This window comes from Sphaeramia orbicularis, chromosome 20 (assembly GCF_902148855.1).
Source record: "Sphaeramia orbicularis chromosome 20, fSphaOr1.1, whole genome shotgun sequence".
Classification (NCBI taxonomy): Eukaryota; Metazoa; Chordata; class Actinopteri; order Kurtiformes; family Apogonidae; genus Sphaeramia; species Sphaeramia orbicularis.
The window spans coordinates 40,767,345-40,785,962 of record NC_043976.1 but is presented as its reverse complement, the minus strand read 5'-3'; the positions used below and the strand labels follow the sequence as shown (position 1 = coordinate 40,785,962).

Below are 18,618 nucleotides of genomic sequence, written 5' to 3'. Positions count from 1 at the left end.
ATAAGATAAGATAAGATAAGATAAGATAAGATAAGATAAGATAAGATAAGATAAGATAAGATAAGATAAGATAAGATAAGAGAAGACAAGAGAAGTAAGATAGGACAAGACAAGACAGATAGGTAAGGTAATGTAAGGTAAGATAAGACAAGATAAGATAAGATAAGATAAGATAAGATAAGATAAGATAAGATAAGATATAAGATAAGATAAGGTAAGATAAGATAAGATAAGATAGATAAGATAAGATAAGATAAGATAAGATAAGGTAAGATAAGATAAGATAAGATAAGATAAGATAAGGTAAGATAAAAAAGATAAGACAAGATTAGATTAGATTGCTGCTTAATTTGTGGATAAAATGTCAGAAAATGATGAAAAGTGCTTCAAAATCTTGTATTTTATGGTTAAAAACACAAAGCATTTCAATTTACTATCACAAAAGAGGAAAGAAACCATTTAAATAAAATACTCACATTTAACAAGTTAACCCTTTCATGTATAGCAGTCATTACAGTGGACAGTTCTTTTCCAGCTGTTCTCTTGTACATTCATGGGTTTTGTTGTTTTAGTTCCATACCAGCTGACACAGTGGACACTTTGTCCCAAACACTGCAATTCATACCATTACTGAAACTTTGCTGTTCTTGATAAAACCTCATCTACAGTAACATGTTTGAGTGGAAATCAATTGCTAGTTGTTATTAGACTGTAATTAACAGTCTTCTTAAACAGAAAGATTTTTTTTTTGCAAATTATCTCCATGAAGTTAGTAATAACTATTCCTGGGCCGTCCGGTGCCGTCCCCTAGAGGGGGGGGTACTGTCATGTCTGCTCCCAGACTGTGTCTGTCTTTTCTGTTTTCTCTGTCATTTCCTGTTTTATTTTGTTAAGTTTCCCTCTTGTGTCATGTCTGGTGTTTTTACTTCCCCTCCTTGATTGTTTCACCTGCTCCTGATTACCTGACTCCTCCCTGATTATCTCCACCTGTGTCCAATTGTCTTCCCGCCCTCTTGTGTATTTAAACCCTGTGTTTTCCCCTGTTCCTTTGCCAGTTTGTGTTCTACCTTTGTGTGCTCACTTACCAGCGTTTTTGGATACCTGTCAGTCTGTCTGCCCGTTCTTGACCCGTTTTGCCTTCCGACCACCGATCCTGCCTGTTCCTTGTCTGCCTGCTCGTCTGGTTCTGACCTGGTTCGTACTTCGACTTCTGATTCTGCCTATTCCCTGATTACCTCAGCCTCCAACGTGTTACCTTGTGTTTCGACCCTCGCCTGGACCCTGACAGAGTATGCTAAAATGTGAGAAAACATCAGATTAGCTCCATTAAAAACGTTTTACTTCGTAGTTTTTACACAGTTTCTCACTTTCTGATATTGCGTTTTAAATACACGTTTCTTTGCTTCAAAAATTTAATGCATGGTTTCCAGCTAAGTGGACATTTTTGAAACTATATTAAAAAAAAAAAAAAAAGGTTCATTAAAAAAATTTCAATCACATTGTTTTTTTTGTGCCTAATAAAAACACTCAGGAAAAAAAAACAAATCTTGACTAAGGTATTCATAATTCGTGGATCAAAGTGTCAAAATCCAAAAATTTAGACTTTTTCTTCTAAAAAACAAACCTCCCTAAAACCTTTTAAATTAATTAACAACTAATCAGATGACTGTTTTAACCATGTAAACCTTCAGATTATAGTCCTTATGTTCCATTCAACCCAATAAAACAGACACATACACACAATAAGTTAACTAGTAGGGACAAAAATAATAACAGGTAGTTCAGAAAAATAGTAAAAGTCACTGTAGTCATTAAAATATAAAGGAAATTATTCAACTAAAAGCCAGAACATGATGAATACAATGAATACAATGACATTAAACATTCAAATGCCCAGAGGATAAACTACCTGAGTCGTGTTTAACTCTGAATGCTTCAATTTTATAACACTTATACTAAGAGGAAATATTAGACTTTTTATTCCAGTAACAGCAGAAGGGGTTAGGCTTATTTTACATACAGTATATGATTATAGTGTAGAACTCAATTAACTCCAAGTTCAGTTGATGTAGCATAGCTCTGCAAACAGAACCAGTAGTTTATGAATAATCACATGTATTTATGGCAATTAACAGATTCACTTCTAATTGCTTGTGCATTTCTAACATTATAGTATTAATATCTTTACATTGAAATCTGCTACTTCATTAAATTGTGTTTCATCCATTACATGTGACTCTTTACATCCATAATAGTTTCTCTTTTATTTTTTTCCTCAGCCATAAATATTAATAAAATACAACTTCTATTCCTCTCCATGTCTAACGCACATGTACTTTTCCAAATAATCTATTTATCTTATTATGTACAGCTTTGGAAATAATTCTGGTTCCACTATGGCAAAGAAGTGAAAAACCTTTGTCATAAATGTATTTTTCTTCCATGCAAATGTGAGTTAAAATATGATTAAAAAAATAACACATAAAATATTTGGTATGCATATGTAATAAAGAAATAAACGGCACTAAAATCAGTGTTGACAAAAACATTACTTTCTCTTTGATAAAGTTATAAATTAAGACAGAACTGATGATGGAAAACCAACTGGAATTATAAAGAAAAAAAGTATCACAATTTGTAAATATTTAGATTTTATTTACTTTTTGTGCTGCTGCAGCTTAATCTGTTAGTTGAATACATCAGGATTTATTAATATTAATGTTATGAAGCTGCAAACTGGTAATGAAACTATAATCAGTGTAATGGAAACATATATTCTATTGACAAAAATATTAACCGCATATGATACAAATGTTTGTGTCAGTTGTTGTCATTAATTATCATGACAAAAATCAAAACATTATGCATTTTATGAGTTAGAGTCAAAGGATGTAGACAGTGACTTAGGGTTTAAAATGATTTTTTATGTTCAAAACATGATTAATACTTCAGAAAAATAGATGTTTACCATATAAAAACTAATACAATAATAATAATTTAAAAAAGCCTTTAAGTAGAATTAAGATAAAACAAACTTAAGTATTTTCTGTGTTTCATATGATAATATAAACAAAACTAATCCTAAAGGTGAAAATTAAAATGCATATTTATCTCAATATAAATTCTATTTTATCATTTGTGATTATTTTTTGTAGCTCCGCCCCCTGTTAGCAACAAAACACCTGAATTCAATGTGTCCCAATACTTTTGTCCATATAGTTTTATATAGGATTTCTAATGTTAACTTTTAATGTGTCTTTTACTGGATTTATTAACACTGTATGGACAAAAATATTAGGATATGTTGAATTCCAGCATTTCATTGCTAACAGGGGGTGGAGCTACAAAAATAATGATAACTGTCATTATGTCATTTTATACTGAGATAAATCACCATTTTTATTTGCACCTTTAGGTTTAATCCTGTTTACATTATTCTCTAAAACACTTAAAATACTTCAGAGTTTGCTTTTATTTAATCCTACTCATTTTTTTTGTATCATTATGACTTATGTCTTAAATGTTAAACCTCTATATTTCTGAAACATTCATCACTTTCTGTGAATAAATACTAATTTTCAACCACAAGTAATTGTCTGGATTCTTCAACTCTCACTGAGAAAACAAGAAATTTATTAGAATAATTAGTGACAACAAGTGACATTAATATTTTTTATCATGTGAGGTCAATATTTTTAATCCAGATAGTGTATGTATCCTCTATTACCTTTATTATGAGTCACTTTAATTTCCATTTTTCAGATTCCTACTGTTGATATTAATACATTTTTATGTATTGGACTATTAAACCAAGCTGCAGAAGCTCATACACTAATTAAAACCTAAATATTTACAAGGAGTGATAGTTTTTCCTGTATTTTGCTGATGACCTACTTCCTCCAGTGTTTCTTATCTGCTCGCAGACCGTCTATAAACACTAAAATCTCATGTATTACAGCTGTAATAACGTGATTCGCGGAGGCGGTGCAGCAGCAGCAGCAGCAGCAGCAGCCCGGTGTCCTCAGATCACTCATGCTTCTCCTTACAGACGCTTCGTCTCGGCTCATCCAACCGGATCTGCGCGCACCACGCACCGACACCGACCGCAAAACACGCACATCGGGAGGCTCCATTAACGCAACACACCTCGCACAGCCACGTCCTCTGATCCCAAATAAATGTGCATGAAACACCGAACGGCGGATCCCCCCGGTCCGGCTCCAACACGTCAGCAAAGTTTATTTTGCACAGGCGCAATTAAAGACACCTATCGGGGTGTTCAGGAACATCACTTCCTGTCCCAGTAACGCAGGGGCATACAGATGGTGCAGTTTTAATCCCCTCTGCTTCATAAATATTTATTCCGCATACTCCACTGGTAATGTGCGCCACACCTATCATTTTCATCCAAAAAAGTGCCATAAACGTGACGCAGAGTCCCGACCTTAATTAACCCATCACGGTTTTTTCATTAAGCTCAGCACAATGGGAGCTTATTTTGTTCACCTGTAACGCAAAAAAAGAGAAAAAAATGGGAAAGAATGTGATCCGAGCCGCGCAACGTAAGCGCAGACGCACTTTTACGCGTCGGAATCCGAGCTGTTTATGGCGCTTTTACGCACGGCGCACGGAATTAACCTGCGTGTCCAATAATCTTTAATATCTGCGGGGGTTACATAAGGGATTTGATAGCCGAGTGTGTCCCCTCTGAATGTCAGCAATCAGCCTTGGGGGGAGCTGTGGTCTGTTTACTAGAGGGAAGAGGGGAAGGAGAGAAGAGGGAGAGGGCGAATGAAGGGAGGGGGAGGCCGGGAGAGAGCGGAGAGAGAGGGAGCGAGAGAGGAGGGAGGGCAGGCAAGAAAACTTTTCACTTCTGAGGAGCCACGGAGGAAGCGTGTGAGTGTGTGCGTGCTGGAGCGGCGACCATGCAGGTAAAAAACGCATTAGCTAATTGCTCCGAACTTAATTAAACGTCATCCGCGGTCGGTTAATTGTGCCGATCCGTGCGCGCAGAGTGGCCTGCGACTGATCTGGGGTCGAGCGGACGACGGATCGTGCCCCATATTAATCCGATCCCTTGTGGAAATCCAACATTAAATCCCAAACTTTTCGTCCGTGCTCTGCCCGTACACCACCCCCATCGTCGAGGCGACCGCGGCGCACGTACTCCCGCTCCAAGTAGCTTTTCGGCGTTAATTCCGTCGCCAATTACGGCTGGACGATGTTAAAATGATAGTTTAAATGGCCATGTGTTGCACCGAGAGTGTTTAAGGTACGGATTCGAGCGCTAGGACGCGTCAAAAGGGGGTCTGCTGGGCGGCGAGGGAGGAGGGGGGTGCGAGTGTTTTCTATCACATCTGTAAACGGAGCCCACGTTCATTAATTAAATGGCTTTAGTCCGACTAGGCCTCAATTTGCGCTGTTGAGCTCCAGGCGGCGGGCGGCGCTGCACTACATGCCCGACTGGCAGCGCACATCACCGGGGTGAGGGAGCAACTCGAGGCCGAGGTTTGAGCACCGCAGCCTGGTGAGTGTGTTCTCCACCCAGGGCGAAGTGGGACGGTGTGGCGGGGGTTGCGCTTCCCACCTGGACCGGGCAGAGTTTTCAGGGAGGGGGGGAGAGGGGGGGTCTTACCCAGTTGGAGACAGTTTTAGAGAGCGGTTAATTACCCCTGCTAACAAGCTAGCTAGCAAAGTGACACGACTGTTAATGGCTTTAGCCCCGTTTTGTTTATTAATTTAGCCACCGTCCAGGTTTAACTCTTGGACTAATCCCAGTCTTTTTCAGTTACAGATAATTGTGTTGTTCTCACTACGGGTTTATTTTCACTAAACTACCAGCGAAATACCACTGTAATGCGACGTTTGGGGGGGAGGTGTGGGGGGGTGTCTCTCAACCTAGCCTGCTAGCTAATTGATTCATCTCCGGTCGGCATAGCTAATTAGACCGCTCATTAATTAGCCAACTAAAAGCACACACATGTTAATATAGTTATATCTCGGCTTTTAATTACAGGACACATGACGGGGAGTCTTTAAAACCTCATTCTCCACAGATAAAGACTTGTGGAAATATTATGTGCTCATATAAACCGTGCTAGCTTGCTAATTGGTATGACGAGGAAGTGAGGACTGGTGCTGTGGAGGTATTTCTCCTCATTGTTTTGTATTGTTTTGTGAAACTTGCAGAAAAAAAACACGTCAAATCTATATGATGAGACGCTTCGCTGCTTCGTGTGACGTTTGTGAATGCAAGGTGTGGAGTGTATGGTAGAGTATATGTGTGTTATTAGATAACTTCGATAAAACTTTGAGCATAAAGAGCCGTGAAACAAAGCATCTTTTATCCGTTTTACAGTCGAACAATGTAGATGAAATGTAATTTGATCTGGTCATTGCAGAGAAAATGTAGGGATCCTCCCTGCAAAACACAGCTTAATGAGAAATCCATTTTAAGATGGAGATACTGGTTTGATTGTTTAAAAAAAAAAAAAAAAAAAAAAGGACACACATGGCTTATGATTTTGTTTCAAATTGTGCACAGTGGGTCCAGGTTGTGTGGCAAAGATGCTTAACCAACACGTAACTGTAATTTTTAGTTGCGTGAGCAGTTAAACTTGTAAATTTTGCAACACCAAATATATTTCCTGCTTGTTTTTTCCCTGTACCCAAATTTTTCCTTTTTGTTCTGCCATGTTAACCCATGTAAACAATTGATAACTGTCATTTCATATCCAGTTAATGATACATATCATTATGTACAGATAAAGAAGAACGTCATTGACTCCCTGGGTAAATTCAAGAAAGAAAGAAAATATAGATATGGCACACTTTCTTTAAAGTTAATGGAAAGTTTGTTAAATTGTCTATTTCTCATTACCGTTTGTAAGTATTTATTTGATAAAAGAAAGTTACTTATTTTATTAAGAATCTTTGTGACTTTGTACCCTTAAGGTAAATTAAACACTACATTTCTGATGAGCTTTGCTGCTCTGGTTTCCATTGAAACTGAAAATTTAACTTAAACTGGCAAACAATTTACAAAATTTTACATTCCTTAAATTTGTGGAAGTTTTTTGTCAGGATGCAAGGAGTGCAAAGTTCTTGGCTGACGCAATGTAAAATAATTTTTTGGCCAATGCTTAAATGTTATTGTCTGTTTGTTTTTGATATATATATATATATAGTTGTTTTATATTGTTATGTATCTCTCCTTAACAAAGAAGTCTTTGTTAATAAATGGTCTTTCAGGACTTCATCGCAGAGTCAAACATACACATGTAACATAACATGATGAATAAATATAAAATAAATCTTTTATGCTCATATTAATACTTGATAATATCAGCTGATACATTAGTGCATTCATAGTTTTGTCCACATGGGTGAACATTGAGGGGTCTAATTTTCAATGTAAAATATGTAAAGTGGCATTAATTTGGAGTATTATTATTTTAAAACGCATTGGCTGAAACATAATCCAGTGATAAGAGCCTAATTATGGGTAATATATCAAGGTTTGCTTTCTGAAATCAGAAAAAATGCCTAAATCACAAAATCCATCTGAGATCTTTCTTAGTCAACAAAAATCCAACATGCAGTCTGTTTACTTGCTCTACTATTTAAATTGAAAAAGTGGTTCTTTCTTCCATAACATTGGAAAAAAATCAGTCACTCAGCTCTAGTCTTGGTTTTCATGTCCTGAAGTGTTTATCTCATTTAGTCTCAAATGTTTAGAGTAATTCTCCTGATCAGAATTCTCCTGTCCTTTGTCAAATGTTCAACCTCCTTTTGTGATCATTTCCGTTGCTTTCACTTTGATTCTAAATGATGAAAAACATTGCCAATTAAGAGCAGAGCTATACAATTAACCAAATCACAATCACAGGATTATGCAAAAGGATGGAATTAAGAGATGAATATTTTTAAGGACTTTTTCACTGCTTTGCACTGGCTTATGAAGTGTTTTGTAATGTTGGGGTCTGCTGTTGTTTTTTTTTGTTTGTTTTTTTTTTAGGAGGAGTCTGGAGAGACAGTGAGCAGTGAAAGCAATGGGGTGTCGGAGTGGCTGTGCCCCCTCTGCCAACAAGGCCAAGCCGACAGATCCTCCCTGTCTCTGCATCTCACTGACCAACACAGCGTACTTCCATCTTGCGTTGACAGACTGCTGGACATTGTAAGTACAACTGGGCAAAGAGTATAACTAGGGTCCTTCTTTATGTGATTTTATTTGTGTAATCGTTCTCCAAAGCACTTGTTGATAACTTGAATATAACAGCAAATGCAGTATGTTCTTGTATTTTCAAGTGTTTTTGTGTTTTAAGGCCTGTACTACTGTGGTGTCTGTTACAAACACTGTAAATGATATGCTGTAGCAAGTGGAGAAGTATTAAAAAATCACAGTGAGATATGAAAAAAAGGAAACTGCTTAAGCAAAGAGGAACAGGAGCCACAAATAAACTCGGCAAATATTATCTTAAAACATAACCTTTAAGCATTGCTTATATATGCCAATAAAAGTAAAGTGACAGACTTGGAAGGCAGGTAGACTTTAGGTAAATACTTTAACATGTGTTTGTAAACTTTAGTGTGTGAACAGTGAAAAAATGGAGTAGCAAAGCAGATGAAATGATTAAACACAGCTTAATTTATGCCTGTAGGCTACAATGCAAATTAAAGGCAGGGCAGGCCTGCTATGTGTAATATAACCACACATCAATGAGTCACGCCCAAATGTTGTCGCGCAGAAGCAAGCGTTGGGATCATCTTAAAGCAGCCGCTGCAGAGTTTTGCTGATCCCATCCTTTCATTTTCTCCTCCTAGGCTGTTTTGAAACGTAGTTCCAGTGGAGAAGGGGAGTCCAAAGCTGCTCAAAAGTCTTCAGGTGAGTGTCAAAGAGATGTGGTGTCTTGGTGTTTATTGAAGTTACACCACTAACAAAACACCACACTGTTAAACATTAACACTTCCATGCCTCTTTAACTATACAAACCAGATCAACTTCTTAAATCATTTCGTACTGTAGTCTTTTGTTTCAGTTTTAAGGTGCTGTTATACCTTGATATGTATTTTTTTTATCATTTAGCACCATAATTTAAGAGTTAATCACATCTGTCTGTTCTGTCAGATGCTGTATCTCCACAACCGAAGCCCACACAAGACATCAGCTCAGACCCCTGCCAGTCTAGTGAGGGTTCAACCTCTTCCTTGACACCCACAGACAAAGACATGGATGAAGAGCGAATATTGGAACAGGAGGGAGGTGAGGTCAACCCGGAGCCAGAAGAGGAGGGAAACTCGGCTGCAGGAGTCAAACAGCAAAACGCAACTGAAAATGCAGAAGTCGCAGATGCTGGTGAAAAGTTAGGTGGTAAAAATGTGCCACCTGAAAGTAACACCAGGTCTTTCAAATGCAATGCCTGTCTGGAAACATTTCCCAGCAGAACTGCCTTGAGTGTCCACTACAACTCTGCATCTCATATTCAGAGGATGACAACAGGCTCTGCAAAGCAGAGTGGGGAAAATGAGTCCCAGAATCCTTCAGTTCCTGTCCTCTCTCGGCCATATATATCCAACAAACCATACCAGTGTGCTATATGTAGAGTCTCATACAATCACGCCATCACTCTTGAGAGCCATATGAAGTCTGTGTTGCACCAGACCCGCAGCAGAAATGCTGGAATTGTTGCAAATGCTGCAAACAGCGCGGTGGCGACTGGCAGTAACACTAGTGCTCCAAACACTGTGGCGAGCACATCTGGAAGTGGAACCAGTCAGTTAGTTACCACCACCAACTGTGCTGCTCCCGGGACCTTGATGGTGACTTCTGCAAAAGACGGAGAGCAGATCCAAACTTCACAAGTGGCCCCCTCCCTCCTCACCTCCCCTGTGGCTTCAGCACAGGCGGTCTCGGCCTTCCTCACCCTCCTCACATCCAGCCCCAACACCATCTCACACTCCCTCCTCCCATCCCTGTTTGCAACCGGCGCTGCCCCCGGTGCCGCTGCGCCTCAGCTCGTGCCTCAGCCTCAAATGGTCATGCCCTTGATCTTGAATGGGCTCCAAGCCCAAACCCAGCAGCACCCAGAGAACCAGCAAAGCCAGCTCCTCACCCAGTGTGTGCCATTCGTAGGTCTCAGCACAGCCCAGCAAGCCCTCCTAACCCAAAGACTTAGCAGCTTACAGAACCAGTGGCCCTCTGCAGGAGTTCCAGCAAACATACAGCCCTCCCTGGAAGAGCAAAAACAGAGTTTAAAGAGTGAGAGAGAACAAGAGAGGCCAGATAGTGATGAGAGCATTGGTGAGAAGGTCTCAGATCAGATCAAGGACGGGGATAGCAGGACTACAGAAAACATTGCAAAAGAGAAACTTAAGGTAGAGGACAGTAAAGAATTTGCACAAGGTCTTAATATAGAAAGCAAAGTGAAGGTTGAGAATAATGAAGACAATGGGAAGGCACATAGAGATAGCACAACAGATGGAGACAGCTCGAATAATCAGTTGGACCTGGAAGGTGATAAAGCAGCTAGCCTGAATCTCTCCCCAGCGGGCACAGAGAAGAGCCTCCGCAATAACAACCTCTCGCCTTCTGCATCTGTGCCCAGCAACTCAAGCCTCAGTCCTATAAATTTAAACCTAACACTTAGCCCTGATTCTACTCCTCAGAAATCACATTCGGGTGCGAGCCCTTGCGGTTCTGTTGGTACCCCAAAATCCAGCCCGAGTACAAATGCCTTAACTAACAACCAAACTCGGTCCGTTTTCTCAGACCTTCCTGTACTGTCAGAGTTCCAGTCAGAGGTTCTCTGGGCGTTCTTTGAGTCCCGGAGCGAGGCTGATGCTGCCAGTCCACCCCACGAAGACTGTGAGGCACTGGGCAGGGAAGTAGGGCTCTCTGAGGAGGAGGTTCGCAGGTGGCTGAGCCAGGCTCGACACGCCAAACAGAGGCAGAAAGCGACAGGTATAGAACACCTGCAGGCCTTGGCAGGATTTACCAGACATATTCAAGGTTCTGATAATGATTATGATGATGAGGAAAGCTCACTGATTATAGCAGAAGGTGAGGATGATGCTGAAGCATCAGGAAGTCAGGCGATGGATTTGTCTAGTACAAGAGGAAAGCGTAAACAGAGAGAATGGGGAAGGGAGGGACTGGGGGACTCCTGCCTCACCTCTGACTCTGAGAATGAGGTCTACACTTCTGTTATTGTGTCTGATGAGGAAAGTCAGAATGGGTCTTTGAGGGAGGGTCCTGAGAGCCCCGCAAAGGACGAGGCTCAGCGTGATGTCCACAGTGATAAGGGCTCAGTCGGTGGAAAGGTCCTGCGCTCCACCACTGTGTTTCTGTCAGATGCAGAGGACGAGTATGAGGACGAGGAGGGCGGAGGGGGTCAGAGGGCCAGGAGGAAAAAACGAAAGGGGGAGTTTGAGCGTGATGAGGTGGAAGTAAAGAAGGAAAGACAGGACCCAGATGTGGATTTGGAGTTGGAGGCCCAAGGGGATCCTCCGAATTCACAGCCCCATTCTATAGATATTCCAGCTGGAGCTCTCCACTCTCTACCGTTGTCCCTTACTCCCTTCTCTACTCAGTTCCTCAGCCCTTACGTCCTCTCTCTCACTCCATCAGTGGTTGGAGACGGGAGCAAAGTGCCAGTGTTTCCCAATCCACCGACCATCACACGCTTCCCTAATTCGCTGCTGTCACAGTCCCTCTCCTCCCACAACCCGGTGTCCCACTACCTGTCCAACGGGGGTGACTGCGAGTCTGCTCTGGATCTGAGCATGGGCAAAAACAACTCAAAATCTGTCTCTTCCACGCTATCGCTGGCTGATAAAATCGCGGCACAGAAGGGACAGTTGTTGGATGGGCTTGGTCTGAGGCCTACATCCAAAGGTCTAGTTGTGGTTCAGGTGAAGCCAGAGTCTGCCATGCCTTCCTCCAATAGCAGCATGAATCTAATCAACTGCAATAACATGACAAAGTCTAGCCTGTACATGAGAGCGGCAGAGAAGATGAACACCACACTACTGGAAAGGGAGAGAGAAAAAGAGAGGGAGAAGGAAAAGGAGAGGGAACAGGAGCAGCAGGGGAGAAAAGCCAAAGGTAAAAGGTATCGGGATATGAGGCGTTCAAGAACCATCATTCAAGCTGAACAGCTAGACATTCTGTACGGCTGCTATTTCAAAGACCCAAATCCTGGGAAACATGAATTTGAACAGATTTCAGAGTGGGTCCACCTTCCAAAGAAAGTTGTTCAGATTTGGTTCCAGAACATGAGGGCGAGGGAGCGGAAGGGCGAGGTTCGATTCATCAGCGACGGGACCCTTGCGGCCGTCGGCAAACCTTTAATCAAGTTTACCTGGCCTCTTTCCAAACCAATATTCTCCAACAAGCCCCCTGCAAACAACACTGGGTGCATTACAACTACTCCAATCGTACGCACCCTCATCAAGACAGAGAGAGAGCCTGTTAAAGATCTGGGAAAACCAGCTGTGGTGAAAAAAATCACCCCTGTTCCCATTAAACCTAAGGAGGTCGTTTCCTCCACTGCAATCTCACCTGTGAGCAGCAGTGCTTCTGCAGTGCCAAAGACCAAGCTCGAAACCACCAGCAATGTCACCATGGTCAAAGTCGCACCCAAAGTCAACACACCTGTCCTTCTAGCTCCACCCAAGGATCCCATTCCCATCGCTCCGAGGCCAGCCCAAAAGCGAAAGCAAGATGAAGAGAGCGAAGAAGACAAGACGGATGACGAGAAAGACAATGAGAATAACATGGGTGGTGGACCTGGAACTACAAACCGCATGGTGCCCAAGCTGCCTTCGACGCCCATCAACAACCGGCCTTCTGCCACATCGGCGGTGTCGCAAAAACAAAACGGCCTCAATTACTGGACGCCCAAAGTACCCATTAAGATCAACACCCTATCGAGAGAACAACTGGCCCTGCCCACGCACACGCCTCCTCGCACCATCCCGCCTCCTCCCACTCCCAGCATCGCCCCAGTTAGCCCCAACACCCCCAGCTCTGCCAAAGTGGCCAGCCCCACCACCCCAGCCGTCGCCAAGTCCAGCCCATCTGAAGGCAGCTTTTTGCCGCATTCATCGAGTCGGAGGCCGCGCACGCACCTGTCCTGCCTTCAGCTGTCCATCCTGCAGTCCTGTTACGAGACCTGCGCGCACCCCAATGCCATGGAGTGTGAGGCCATCGGCAGCGAGCTCAACCTGCCTCTCAAAGTGGTGCAGATCTGGTTCCAGAACACCAGGGCCAAGGAGAAGCGCTGGAGGCTGCAGCAGGAGAAAATGGTAAGAAAAGCCCTTCAGTCAACATTAAACATCGAAGTACTACTACTACAGTACTAGAAAGTATGAGTGGTTTTCTTAGAGCCGAACAACAGGTACGTTAAGTCTGATGTGAATATTAAAACATAACTTTTATTCAATTTGTTAAAGTCAGGGCATAAATTAGTAATTAAAGTGTCCAGATTACTTTTTCTCCTATGACACCTCCTGGGCTCTGTGCAAAGTGCAGCCGTTAATGATATTGATTTAATCTATACTGACTTGTCTTTTTGTATTACAGTCTCTTTTTAATGTAGAAATTAAGTCTAAAATAGAATTAATTGCCCCTGAAGCTGTAGAGGACTGACTTGAATACTCTCTGGATCAGTTTAAGGATCAGGTTTAGAACGACTATACTTTGAGTGTTTTTCCAGTTTACTCTTCTCTTACAGTTACTTTCCAGATTACAGGTTTTCTTTCTCTGTCCAGTGAACCATGTATCTGTCCTTAATTAGTTTGGAAAATTAATGAATATATGTGTATAAACCCTCTTGGACTTGCTGGAACATGCATCACAAAGCTAAGAAAAGGCCTCTTTTAATCAGACATTATAGAGGTATGAGATTTCCTGTATCTCAAACTCATCAACAACATGAAATTAGTAAAACCTTAAAAATTACAACATTAAACTTCAGCAAGTACATGAATGCAGCAGTAAAATAAATCCATAATATCCTATATATGTGAGAAAAACACTGACAGGGACCACACAACTTAGAGTACACATTAGTTTGAAGTCCTTTTTGCAGATAATGCTTGAATAATAATAATAATTTAAATAATTTCAGTAAGGTTTTGAGCTCAGTTTCTCCTCATTTACCTCTTTGACTAGTTTAAGCATGAAATAATTGCCTGCAGGGTTTTTCCTTCTGTAACAAGACATGAGTGTAGCCCATGCCACTTACCTCACCTGAGCCAAATTGATGTCAAATAGATGTAGAGGAAATACAAACTTAATTAAAATAATTTTTCATGGTCTAATAGTTGCTGTTAGTCCCTAGTGAACCACTTCAGCTAGTTTCACTCATTATTAGTGTTAACTCCTGCAAATTTTGACCTATGTGGTGATGGGAACAGTCCTCAATGATGTGACTTTTAGCGTTTTATTGAAAAATATAAAGTTTTCTTGCACAAGGACACGTAAACCACCAGGGCACCGAAGTTTTCTGCAAACCTAAGGTCAAACTTAACCAAAACTAGTTTTTAACCCAAATTACATCTAGTTTTACCACAAAAAAATCGCAGAAACATGATTATCTTCCCCTTCCACCACTTTAATGTCTTAATTCATCAGATACCTGGTAAATCTCAGACCTGACATTTAATTCTTTCCTCTTCCTGTCTTTCAGTCTCCTCTGTCAGGTGGGAAGGTGGACATGAGTTCTGGAAGTTATCTGCAGTACAGTGCCCTGAAGGCCAACCGACCCATCCTGCCCAAACCCGTGCAGCTGACGGTGACCGAGCCCCCGTCGTCCCCGGTGGCAGGTCAGCCCGTTCCCAAGGAGACGCTGACGGGCCGCTGCGATGCCTGCAAAGTCTCCTTTGAATCCCGCGCCGCCGCCAGGGCCCATGTCTTCTCTCCACGCCACCTGGCCACTCTGAGAACCACTAACTTCGGCCAGCCGACAACACTCGTCAACAAGAACGGAACCGGCGGCAGCGGACCTGGTGGCGCTCAGAGTTCGCAGGTCTCTGTGTCCGCCCCTGTGACCGGTTCTGGTTCTGGAGGGGAGATGGTCATGGAGTCCCCTCAGCCGGCGGCCACCAGCAGCAGTTAAAGACTCAGATCAGGATTGGTCTGCACACTGACTATTCTTGGACCCATTTGGGCTCCTCAGATTTTAATAAACCAGTTTGAGCACTAATCCTCAAAAGCTAATATTCTTTAGTTTTTGATGTTTGCTCCCCCTGCACCCGCGACCCTCTGCTCATCCTTCACTGACTTGTAACTCATTAATCTAAAGGTTTCACCTGGAATCAAATCAAATACGCCAGACAATTTCCACGCTGCTTAACACTTAATCAGCCGCTGCCTGATGAGTGACGAACATGTCTCAAGTTTCCCTCAACCTTGACACACTTTACCTAACAGCAGTTTGGTCCTAACCCTGTGGTTATATATTACCTTTTTCTATGACCTTCCTATAATTTGTAAAGGCACTCGACTTGCCGTGCTTGAACTATCCTACCCTTAAGACTGATGCAAGAGTTTTTCTTCTGTGAAGTGGCCATTTTCTCGTGGGCTCAAACACTTTTTTTGGGATAACATGAAATACTTACCATGAATAAACTGTTTGCTCCTGTGGAATTGTTTTTCCTTATGCCTACTTTCACTTGTAGGGCAGACATTGCTTGGATAGAACACAAACAGACTGAAGAACTGGTTCGACCGTCACCTTTCATTTGCTGCAGGAGTGTGGTCTGGAGAGCGTCGCGTCTACTTATTTGGGATATAAAAGAGGTACTTTAGAGAGAACAGGGCTGTTGAATCGTCCCCAATTAAATGTTCATAGATTTTTCACGACAATCCAAATAGACAGGGCAAAAAGAGGCTGAGGGAAGTAGAATCCTGGCATACCGCACTTTGACACATTTTACATTGAAATGTTTTTAAGCATTCTAATGCAAGTGTCTTTTTATGGAAAGATACAACAATGCATGTTGGATGCCTTAATATATAATCATGTGAAATAAATTGATTTTTCTTTTTGCTAGACTAATGAAACATGCTTTAGATGTGAGCAGATCTGGGTGTGTAAATGAAGAAGAGCTCTGTTTTAAAGGCTTTTACATTCATTCTTTTGGAGGGGAAACAGCTGAATGTCACATTCTTATCTGGAAAAACTCTGAATCCTATCAGCTCCAATTGCAGCCAAGGACTCCGGTTAGGACTTTTCCTTCTTTTCTATGAATCTTTGATCCTGTGGAACTCTTCACTCCCTTCTTAAATCACATGTGTGTTGCTCTTCAAAAAAACAAAAACAAAAAAATACCTGGGGGGGAATAAACGTTGTCACCTACTGAAGGTGTTGGAGATGAAACGGCCTTAAAGAGGAAGCGGCACCAGAATGAATTTTAGCCACATCTGTCGCTGTTTTCTTATGATTTTTTTTAACATCTTTTTTTTTTAATCCTCCATGAATTCTGTGGTCACTTATATTTATTCAAAAGCAACACAAGCAAATAATTGGTGTTTTTATTTAGGTCAAAAGCCAAACACTGGGAAACACAAGGACATGGCTTGAAAAGGTGTTTCCCACACTTCCCCTCCCTCTCATTTTTTTTTTTTTTTTCAGTTTTGAAACAGAGTTACTAATTCTGGAATTGTACGTGCTGTGAAATGAGATCTAACTATATCTGGAAACCAAGACAAGGGAGAACGTTGGGTATTACCAGTATCCCAAAGGACTAACGGATACTCTGAACCTAGCAAGCAAATTGGGAAACTTTAATAAATGTGTTGACTGAGAGCTAATAAGATGGTGCTGTTTTGAAGGACGCATAACATACTAAAGATGTTTTCCTTCAATTTAAGTTGTATATTAATGTTACTATTGATAGTTTTAACAAAAAAATGCAAAACTAAAACCTGAACTTTTTTTGTAAAGAATATATTAAAATAACTGATATTCCAAAGTAATCCTCCCTTCGCTTTCTGTCATTCAGAAACCAAAAGCAATCTTGAGGTCGACAGAGAGCAGGAGAGGTGTTTTTCTTTCTATTTTTATTTTATTTTTATTTTTTTTTCCTCGCAAATGCAAACTGTAAAAGGACGTCCCAAGGCTCGACACTTGCACTAGTAGTCCGAGATTTTTTTGCACAAGCTACAGGCGTTTTTTTCAACACAGCCATTAAGACTCACTCGTGGTGTCCGGAAACAATCGGCGTCCTCTCTCGAGAGTAATAATCTGAACTCTGGAAAACTGTATCTTGTGTGTAAAGACAGGACTGGAGTGCTCGAAGCTCAAGACTGGGATCACACACACACACTCACGCACGCACACACACTGACACGGTGTTGCACTGTCCAAACTAGATAGGTTTTTATGGAGATCTGCTTTTTATTCTCTTATGTTTCATCGTCACTTTGATTATCACTATTGTTATAACTGTACTACTACTTATATGATTAGCATTACTACTCATCACTGTTTTTTGATTATTATTATTATTGATCCATAATGGTTTTAAATGCCACCTCTCTGCTCGGAAAAAGAGTATGGTATTCCTCTGAATATTGAACAATAATAGTGGCAGTGTTGTTATGAATTGTTAGACTTTTTGATTAAGCTTATCTTTTCCTCCTCACTTGTACCTGCCTTTTTGTGTTTGGTCTCCATTATGCTTTCTTTGATATACAGAAAAAAATAAAATCAGTTGAACAACAGTGTCTGCACTTTTCATTCACTTCAATAGCTTCATATACTTGACATTTTTTTTGGTCATATATTTATTTTTAATCCATTTTGTACTAATAATTCACCTTACTACAAAAGGTGAAATATCTTACATTAGATTTATTTAGCAGCTAAATTATTTAATTATTCATAAACTAATCATGTTCACTATTTTGCGTGCTGTTTTCTTAAATTTATTTGTACTATAATCAACCATACATCTTTTGGAAATGTGGAAATAATCAATTTCACAGCAATAAATAGATTAACTCCAAATCAATTCTTGGTAGAGTAGGAAAAGTGTTTTTTTTTTAGGTTTTATGGCACTTGTTAATGGACAAAACTGTTGCAATTCTTTTTTTTTTTTTTTTTTTGCTATTCTACAAATATGCTATTCTGGAATTATGTCATTTTAACTTAGAGGTGAAAATTTTTTATTAAATGTATTCATTTATTGAAAATAGTAACATTATTCGGCATCTGGATGATTTAATTATTACATTAACAACCATCAAAAATCATTTCAACAGATACTGATTAAATTTAACCCAAGTCAGCTTCAATGCGCTAAGGTTTACATTTCATTTTTGATTTTAGGAAATTTCAGGCCAAGAAAATTAGTTTTTATTGATGCCAGATTTGCTGTGGAGAATATGTGAAGACTTATTTCCTCAGTATTTTATTATAACATTTGAAAGTTTCTCAATTAACACTCAGATGTATTTTTAATTTACAAAATTGTGTAAATTCCATTTAAAACAACATTGAGCCAATATAAATATAAAATATACATGATTACAAACAACATGGATGCTTTATAACCACATCCTAAAACAGTTGATCCTGTTGTTCACTCTTATTTGACCCTTGCATAGTAAAA

General features: G+C 40.5%; 1 protein-coding gene across 1 annotated transcript; it reads left to right on the top strand.

The window, feature by feature from the left end:
- The first annotated feature begins 4,211 nt into the window (after positions 1–4,211).
- zfhx2 (zinc finger homeobox 2) lies at positions 4,212–17,728 on the top strand. The gene is made up of 5 exons (XM_030123366.1): positions 4,212–4,931; positions 8,018–8,176; positions 8,824–8,884; positions 9,128–13,305; positions 14,691–17,728. The coding sequence occupies exons 1-5, from the start codon at positions 4,926–4,928 to the stop codon at positions 15,117–15,119; spliced, it is 4,833 nt and encodes a 1,610-aa protein (XP_029979226.1). The 5' UTR covers positions 4,212–4,925; the 3' UTR covers positions 15,120–17,728.
- The last annotated feature ends 890 nt before the right edge of the window (positions 17,729–18,618 follow it).